Source organism: Pristis pectinata, chromosome 5 (assembly GCF_009764475.1).
Source record: "Pristis pectinata isolate sPriPec2 chromosome 5, sPriPec2.1.pri, whole genome shotgun sequence".
Classification (NCBI taxonomy): Eukaryota; Metazoa; Chordata; class Chondrichthyes; order Rhinopristiformes; family Pristidae; genus Pristis; species Pristis pectinata.
In genome coordinates this window covers 77954497-77964319 of record NC_067409.1, presented here as the reverse complement: position 1 = coordinate 77964319, position 9823 = coordinate 77954497, and the positions used below count along the sequence as shown (strand labels likewise).

Below are 9823 nucleotides of genomic sequence, written 5' to 3'. Positions count from 1 at the left end.
AATAAAGATTTTAAAAGGCAATCATAAGTTCAGCAGTAGCAAGAGATGTGCTGTAGAATGGACCTGAGTTAACCTGACTTGTCTCACTATAGCAGAAAGAGAATGGTGATGAATGATGTGGTCCGATACAGTGAGGTCAGAAATTTGGAAGCCAAATTTGAATAAAAATCCAGTGTTCACTGACATCAAGTAAGCATGGTTTGTGATGTTCAGTTGGAACTTGCAGTTAGCTTGTAGTAATGACAAAAAATGTTCCCAATGTTAAAGCCTTCAACAAAATGGAGAAGTTGAGGGCTTAAGGGCTAAGGGTGGTATCAGGTTGCAAAGGATGGAATTGAAAAGGAGCTCCTTAAGAAGCTGCCAGCCCAGGAAGCATTGAATATCTCTGCCTGGTCCACAGCAGGCGGTCTGCAGATTCACACTCATGTTCGCACCCACTCTGAGGTCTCATTATTCAGATTGGGCCATAGGAGATGTGACCTATATTAGGTAAATGACCTGAGCTGGCTTTATTCAGTAAGTCTTGTTTGTATATAATATATGCACAGTGACAATGCTAGTGGCTGGGTACAAGGCTGCATAGTCAGTCTCTCTTCATCTGGCTATCCTCCTCTCTCTGATCTACCAGGACAGCCCAGCTTGTTTGATGACTTTGAATAACTTTAATCTTCCAATTTGGATGTGGTGTAAGTCAAATATTTTAAGGCAGATTTACACTTTAAGTACTTTCACATTCTTTTGCAAGATACAATGAGTGAAACAGGCAGTTTACTGGGTTTGGACAGACCACGGTGTGAAAATTCTGTGTCTATGATTTCTCGGTTAGCCTCTTGAAAATATGTTGCCAATTTTACGCCAAAAGCAGATAATTTCATCTCAGCTGATCCTGATCCAGGTCCTATTTTTATACCCTGTGATTTATTTTCTCAATTTGGTATTCCGCTTTGCATAGCCAATGTGGTGCTTTGAGAAGTTTCATTATGTTAGAGGCACTATATAAATAGATGTCGTTGTTGAGTTAGAAAGAAACTCATTGACCATTGTGGAGCGAGCAGCACAGAGAGAGCAGAACTGGAAAATGGAAAAAATTATGTGTTTTAACTTGCAGGGAAAGGAGAGGGGTGAAGAGAGGGGATGCCAGTGATCAGGTGGAGACCAAGCTAAGACAAATGACACATTCTGGTACTGGTGTTGTTTTGGAGAGCGTGGTTAAGGCTGATTAATCATAGCTGATTTGTCCGCAGGGGATGTAAACAGAGGAAGAGCGAGGACCTAGAGGGAAAGAATGATACAAACACTTATGCTGGAGCTGTGATGAGGAACACAGTAATTGTTGGAAATCTAAAATAAAATGCTGGAAATATTTCCTACAACCATAAGAGTACCAGGCACATAGAATTGTTTTACATTCATTAGTGCGTTGACAATAACATTGATGATTTCATCATTAAGGACCCTCACCACCTGGGACATGCCCTCTTTGAGTTAGTACCATTGGGGAGGAGGTACAGGAGCCTGAAGACCCACACTCAACGTGTTAGGAACAGCTTCTTCCCCTCCACCATCAGATTTCTGAACGGTCCATGAACCCAGGAACACTACCTCATTATTCCTCTTTTGCACTATTTATTTATTTTGTAACTTACAGTAATTTTTATATCTTGCAGTTACTGCACGGCTGCTGCAAAACAACATATTTCACGACATATGTCGGTGATTAAGAGATCTAATTTTGATACAACATTCAGATATTGACGTCAACACGGGACCAGAAGTGTTTTTTCTCTTCCTTTGGACTCCCAAGACCAATGAATGCTTGATGCCTGCGCCTTTAAGACGTGGCACACGCTGCATGTCTTTTCTTGGTTAGCCCCTTTATGCAGATCGCGTACATAAGAGGATGTGTGGAGAAAACGTTTGTGCCCTATCTACTAAAAGTAGGTCGGAAGGAACTGCGATGGTGTAACCACAGCGCGAAAGGCTGGCGTGTTTTGGTACGTTTTAATTTTCTTCTTTCTCCGTTCGCCGGCGGCTCCGGCTTTGCGGCGAGGCGTGGATTGACATAGTGTGGCGGCGATGTAATGTCTCGGGTGGGTCTGGGATGGAACGTTGTGCTGGGCACGGCGATGTCTTAGTGTTCCAATTTAGAACGGCATGTCTGCAGCTCCCGCGTTACCGTCGCAGATCCGGGCCTGCGTTGGCCTCGTTACACAGACTGCCTTGTTTATTTCAGATGTATGATACATCAGACTCCTTCATCCGTATAATTCTACCCCGTATAATTCATTGTGTCTCTACCACCATCTCCCGCCGGAATAGGATCAAAAAGTGGATTTTTTTTTCTTAGCGTGAGGCTGTGCACGTGTAAACGACACGAAAAGCAGTTGGAATGTAGCGTGGAGGCGCCAGAGACTGTCCAAAGGACTCTAGACAGAGAGCCCACACTCTTATTTGGGCTTGTTCGACGCTCGAACTACCACGTGGTCACGATGCTCATAACTCGGACTTGAAGAAGAGTAAATGTGTTCTTGCTTTGTTGGGCTGCTGCTCATTGGGAATCCTATCATCAATTCTCTGTTGGCATCCTAATTTTACGTGCACGTCGCCTTTCATTCCAACTTCCATATTTGATGCGAACACTGATATATGTTTCAGTGGCGCTGCGATGTGTAAAAAATTTCGTGCAGAAAAACAGCTCCTCAGTATATCACGCCTAGTGTTGGGTGTCTGATCGAGGGAGCGAGAAGCTCTTTTCAGCGCAAAGAAACCGCCCCGATAGACTACGGAAGAAGGACATTCACCACTAACTGGAGGTATTTCAGGCGGCGTTCAGTAACGTATCTGCTTTTTCAAGCCTTGTTTAAACTTGCATCCCCGATTTCTCCACAAGATAATTTTTCACGACCTTATCTGAGTTGGCCGCTTCAGTTTCTTGAAATTGTTTACTTCCTTTTGCTGTTTTTTTAGAGTAATTTTATGATATTATTAAACCATTATGTTGATGTAGTTAGACTTCCTGGTGCTACGCGTGTTAAAATGTTGGTTGTATAGTTTCATATTTTTTGGAAATACTTCACAGTCTATCAGCTGGTTTTGAAATATGGAAGCGGCGAATGGTACAGCACGGGAGGAGGACGTTCGGCCTGTCAAGTCCCGACTGGCTGTATGTAAAATCAATCCGACTGGTCCCACTCCCACGCCCTCTCCCCATAGATGTGTACATTCTTTCCTTTCAGATACTAATCCAGCTCCCTTCTGATCTGTCTCCACTGCTACCCCTGGCTATGTATTCCAGTCTCGTACCACGTGCTGTATAGTATAAAAAAGTTTTTGTTCGTCACTTTTGGTTCTTTTGCCAATTACTTTTAATCTATGTCCCTTGTTTCCACCGCCCCCCCCCCCCCCCCCCACTCTTCTTCCAGTGAGAACAATCTGTCTATAATGTTTTTGGTCCTAGATACCTCCATTGCATCCCATTGCTACACACTCTGCTTCAAGAACAACCCCAGCTTCTCCAGTCTATCTACATAAATATACTCCCTTGTCCCTGGAATCATTTTTGCACATCTCTTTTGTACCTTCTCCAAAGTCTTTACATCCAGTCTTAAATTAGTATTATTGTATTACTATTACAGATTGCTCTTATCACGTTAGTTTAACAGGAGGTGTACTTGGAGCTATTTGATAATAGGCCAGATAGTAGGTCACCAAAGTGGAGCCAAGAAACCAAGAGGGCAGGATCAGAGAAATGCTGAGCATTATAGGATGGTGGTGGTCACAGAGATAAAGGCATCTGTCTACCAAGATATTTGAACAGCTAAACTTTTAAGTTACTATTACTGTTTGTTAAGGTAAAGTATCTTTCACTGGACTTATTCAGAATTAACTACATAATTTCTTTTGAGCCAGTTAAACAAGAACAGAATTCCTATTTTTTTTAAAGTGTTATTAAAACCATAATTGCAATTTTTTTTGATGGTGCAGTTGATCACAGTTCTAATTGCATTGTTAAATGGGTCTATACATTAATGAGCATGATAAAGGATGATTTTTTTTACTGCAGACTCCCAACCAAGAGAACTGGCCAGAGATCTATATTTTTTTATATACCAAAATTTTGTGTTATGTTACATTTTAGAATTTGCTTTCCAAATCGCATCCACATGTCTTGAGACTTCGGTGGAACTCAGAATAACACAGGGATGTTATCAGAAAAAAAACAAGAAAAACAAGTATCTTTGATCTGCTGGGATGGCAGTGGAACCAAAACATGAAGGGTGGAATTTCAAGTATGATCTATGGGAAGGAAGTTAGAGACGGAGGTGGTCACTGAGAAGGGGGAGGTGGGTGAGAAATGTGGGTCACAGGTGACAAGGAAAACAGAAAGCACTGGGCTTTAAGTGAAAGGCCTGCTTATGAGTTCCTGTGCTTTGAATGGTAATTTCTTCAAATTGCTGCCTTTGACAAATCCTTCTGAAGCCTTATAAATGGTTGTGTAGCTTCTGTACTTTTATGACCAGTACATCCAAATTAAAGTTCCCCTGTGTTTAGTGTTCATTCAGAAGGTATACATGGCTCACTAGTGTGTGTTTTTTTAAAAAAATTATTGGAGAGATTTAGAGTTGTCACTGGGTAACTTGATTGTTGTGCAAAGGTAGTTGTGTGCATTGTCAGCCCTGAGACATTGCATCCCATGCACCAACTAAGCAAAAATGAGGGCGACACAAGAGACTGCAGATGCTGTATTCTGGAGCAACAAATCAACTGCTGAAGGAACTCAGCAGGTCAGGCAGCATCCGTGGAGGGAAATGGACAGTCGACATTTTGGGTTGAGACCCTTCATCTGGACTGTCCAGATGAAGGGTTTCGACCTGTAATGTTGACTCTCCATTTCCCTCCACAGATGCTGCCTGACCCACTGAGTTCCTCCGGCAGTTTTTGCAGATCTGCCTGTTGAACTTTATGCTTTAGTTGGTGTTCATAAAGATTATTGGAGAGAGTGTCCAGTGCATAGAAAGCCAAACTGGGCCAGAAAAAATTGAGAATCTAGTTGCATGGTTTTCAATAAACTAAGACCTTGTTTAATTTAAAGATGTATATGTTTCTTGATCCAATATTGTCCTTTTAACACTTTTTTTATATACAGGTTCCCAAGACGTGTCTTCATCTGAAATATATTCTGATATTGTGGGAGTGAGTTGATCCATTATATTGTGACAACATGGAGGTTGATTCAAAGAATTCCGCTACTGAAACTGTGAGACTTAAGAAGGATATTTCTTTGCTACATGGAGTTTGCCTGATCGTGGGAAATATGATTGGATCTGGCATTTTTGTATCTCCCAAAGGAGTCCTGTTATTCACTGGTTCATATGGCCTTTCGTTGATTATCTGGGCAGTGGGAGGAATCTTCTCTGTGATTGGAGCACTGTGCTATGCAGAACTTGGAACAACAATAAAGAAATCTGGGGCAAGCTATTCCTATATATTGGAGTCGTTTGGAGGTTTCCTAGCATTTCTGCGTCTCTGGACATCTCTGCTGATCGTTGAACCAGCGTGCCAAGCAGTTATCGCCATCACTTTTGCCAATTACCTCATCCAGCCATTCTTTCCTTCCTGCGAACCACCTTATTCTGCCGTGCGATTGTTGGCTGCCTTCTGTATAGGTAAGGGAGAAGTACTAAATCATATATTGGTGCTGTTAAACTGAACTTGACAATTATAACAACCGGTAGGGTGGCAGGAGCAAGAAAACAACCTTGAAAGCTGATAGATTGTAGCTCAGAACTAGTAGTTTGCTCAGGAATGAATGGCTATTACCCTGCCCTGTTAGTGCTGTATATTCTTGCACTACCATGGCTTTTCATGCCCTCTGAAGCTGCACCCACTTGGTTATAAAAGTAGTTATTAACATGGGCAATTATGGATTGTCAAAAATAGTGTCCAGCCAGCATTGCCCAAATTCTTCTGGCGATATTTTAAGCAATGGTCATGCTCATTAAGTAACTATGGATATCACTAAATTGTGTTTTATAGAATACATAAGCTTACAGTACGTCATAAAATATGGTAATTTTTCCCAAGGATTTCACGGGAGGCGAGGATCAAAGCAATGAGTGTAAGCCATTTGTACTTGATCAGCATTCCAATGTAATAGTTCTAATAATTGCCCAAAGCGATGCTTCACAAAAGTAAAACCAATTGCAGATGCTGGAATCTGAATTAAAAGTAGAACTTGTCAGGTCAGGCAGCTTCTGTGGTGGGAAAAGAAGAGTTAACATTTCAGATCAATGACCCTTTCTCAGAGCAGCTGATCAGAATAGTCAATGTATTATTATCTGTTGTTTTGTACGTTTCGTGTATGTTTAGTACCAGTCATCTTTTAAATGCAGTCAATATTAACCAGAATTGGAAAATCATTTTTGTAATAATATCTCAAGTGAATTTGAAGAACATAAGTATAACAATGCAAGGAATAGAAGTTGTTGCAGGTCATCCAGTCCTTTAACTTGCTCCTAAATTGAAGATCAGAGCTGATCTTCTACATCAGTGCCATTTTCCAGCACTATCTCCTTATCCCTCGATCCCCTTGGGTATCCAGAGATCTCTCCGTCTCTGTTTTAAATGAAAGCAACAACTGAGCATCTTCAGCTCAAAGGATTGAGGTTTGCAAAGGTTCATCACCCTGTCTTAGTGAAGGTGTTTTTCCTCATCAGTCTATCACTTATTCCCAAAATGTGAGAGTCCTCAGCCAGGGGAAACATCCTCCTTGGATCTAGCCCGTCTTTAAGAATTTTGAACATTTCAGTGAGATCTACTCATTCCCCTCGACTCTAGAGGACACAGTCCCAATCTATTAAATCTCTGCACGTACATCAAACCCACCTTCCCTTGAACCCAGCTAGTGAATTCACAGCACTCCCTCCATGGCAAACACAGCCTCTCTGAGGTAAGGAGATTAAAACTGCTCACCTTACGGTTGCAGCCTCACCAATGCCTTATAAATTGCAATAAGACTTCTATACTCCTAAACTCAAGCCTTCTCATTATAAAGCAACAAACAAGATGCTGGAGGAACTCAGCAGGTCAGGCAGTATTTGTGGCGGGAAGTGGACAGTCCGTGTTTTGGGTCGAGACCCTTTAGGTGGACTGAAAATTGAGGGGAGATAGCCAGTATAAGAGAAGGGGGTGGCGCAAGAGCTGGCAAGCAATAGGTGGATCCAGCTGAGGAGGGGTGATAGGTAGATGGAGGAGGGTGCAGAAGATGGAATCTGATAGGAGAGGAAGGTGGAGCATGGAATCAAGTAAGGGGGGGTGGGGAGGGCAGGTGGGGGGAGGGGACCCAGTATAAGGTGATGGGTGGAGGAGGGGAAAGAAACAGGGTGATGAGGGCTGGGATGAGTGTAGGAAGAACTGGGTGGACCAGGAGGAGAGAGACCAGGGACCGGAGCAGTTTACTGGAAGTTGGAGAATTCAATGTTCATGCCATCAGGTTGTAGACTACCATTATAAGATAAAATATCTTTATTAGTCACATGTACATTGAAACACACAGTGAAATGCGTCTTTTTGCGTTACTGGGAGTGTGCTGGGGGCAGCCCGCGAATGTCACCTCTCTTCCGGTGCCAACATAGCATGCCCACAGCTCCTAAATTGTATGTCTTTGGAATGTGGGAGGAAACCGGAGCACCCGGAGGTAACCCACGCAGACATGGGGAGAACATACAAACTCCTTACAGACAGTGGCGGGAATTGAACCCGGGTTGCTGGCGCTGTAATAGCGTTACGCTAACTGCTATACTACCATGCCACAATTTAGCAATTGCACTCCTAAACACCTGCTATACCTGTATGTTGGCCTTCAATGATTTGTGTGCAAACATATCCAGGACTCTTTGAACATCTATGCAATCTCACCGTTTGACTGATAATCTGTTTTTCTCTTCTGTTTGCCAAAGTGGAAGACGTCACATTTTTACACATTATATCCCACCTGCCATGGTCTTGCCCACTCATTCAGCTTGTCTGTCTTCCCCTGAAGTCTCTTAACATACTTCTTCCCACTCACAATTTCAGTGTTGGCAACAAACTTGGAAATTTTTTCACTGTCTAGTTCAAAGGGAGTGTTGGTTGGATACAGAGCTGCAACACTGTAGCCTCAATTCTCCAAGTGAACTTACGAGGAAGCCAGAATCACTCATTCTAAAGGTACACTGTTCACACTGGCACATTAAATTGGATAGCCCTGGAAAAGGGTCATGGTTGGCCCACGCCTATTGCTTGGAGTTGAGACATTATTATAATGATTACTGGGTGCCCACAGTGCTGTTCCCTGACAGATGGCATCAGTTTGTGTTTATTTATGTTTTTTTTAAATAAATTGGTCAAATTTATTTAAAAATTTATCTCAAATTTTTGGATAGTGATTTGTGAATTCTGGAAGGGCGAATTTACATTACCTGTATGGTTGTAACATGGGGGTCGCCTGTACAGTAGCCAATTAACCTACTAGCTTGCACGTCTTTGGGATGTGGGAGGAAATCCACGCAGTCACTCGGAGAATGTGCAAACTCCACCTGGATAACAGCAGATGTCCGGGTTGAACCCATGGTGAAATGTTGCCGGTCCAATCCATGGACTGCTCCCTGCCTCTTGGGCATCTTCCACCTTCCTGCGTCATTTCCCTGAGAAGGAATGTTGTATCAGAGGATTAGTGATATTGATGACACGGGTCCAGTGACCCAGGTTCAATCCTGAGCTCTGGTGCTGTTTGTGTGGAGTTTGCATGCTCTCCCTGTGAGTGCATGGGTTTCCTCCAGGTCCTCTGTTTTCCTCCAGCATGCTGTAGATATGTGGATTGGAGGGTTATTTGGCCACTGTAAATTGTCTTAGGTGTGTGGGTGAGTGATAGAATCTGGGGGGAATTGATGGGAATATAGGTAGAATAAAAATGGGATTAATGTAGGACTAGTGTGTAAATGGGTAGCTGATGGTTGGCGTGGGTTTGGTGAGCTGATGGGCTTGTTTCTGTGCTGTATCTCTCTGTGATTCTGACTCTGGGTTCCCTTCAGTCCTGTTCTCCCACTTCTTTCCCTGTAGTCTCCTCTCTCACATGACCATCAACTTTTCCTGGTTTTCCTACCACATGCCACTTGGAGAAAATTTGGGATCACACAGACAGCACCAGAAGTCAGGATCGAACTGGGTCACTGAGCTGTGTAGCCTGACAGTTCAAAGTTGTAACATGTATAATCGACAAGTCACTCCTTTTATTTGCTCACTCTAGCATCTGTTATCAGCAATTTATAATATAGAAGATATCCCAAGACATGGTAAAACCTAATAATTACAAACACTGAAAGAAAAATCAATGGAAGATCTTGGTTTGGCTGATATTACCTCAGGCTAGCACTCCTATTTCTACAGGTGCCTCTAAGGAATGTGAGGGCATGCTGGTCAATACCTGGTGACCTCTTTGTTGAAAGACTCTGCATGTATTCAAGTCAAGTCAAGTTGAGTTTATTGTACCTGTACCTCACCGTACTTGTGCTCATGACAATGAGAAGCTTGCTTGCAACAGCATTACAGGTACATTGCTACAGACAACACACAGAATATAAATTATACATGAATTATACAAGGCCGTAAAGAGAGGGGAAAAAAAGACCTCGGTGCAAAAAAAGACATTATCAGAGATGTCCATGGTAGTGCAAGGGGTGGTCTGTAGTGTTCCATTGCTGAGTTAGTAGGGTTCTGCAGGTTGGTTCAAGAAGCTGATGGTTGTAGGAAAGTAGCTGTTCCTGAACCTGGTGGACATATTGTG

At 42.7% G+C, this 9823-nt stretch overlaps 1 protein-coding gene across 4 annotated transcripts in view; it reads left to right on the top strand.

Moving 5' to 3' along the window:
- The first annotated feature begins 1786 nt into the window (after positions 1-1786).
- The window catches only part of si:dkeyp-120h9.1 (Y+L amino acid transporter 2-like), a 66645-nt gene continuing 58608 nt past the window's right edge, over positions 1787-9823 (top strand). The window contains exons 1-3 of one of the 4 annotated variants that reach the window (XM_052015944.1): positions 1787-1994; positions 2348-2813; positions 5147-5666. In XM_052015944.1, the coding sequence (XP_051871904.1) occupies positions 5222-5666 (445 nt within the window). In that variant the 5' untranslated portion in view covers positions 1787-1994; positions 2348-2813; positions 5147-5221. Of the gene's footprint in view, positions 1995-2034; positions 2814-3079; positions 3164-5146; positions 5667-9823 lie in introns of those variants that run through there. The other 3 variants (XM_052015943.1, XM_052015946.1, XM_052015945.1) reach the window with 3 other exon arrangements.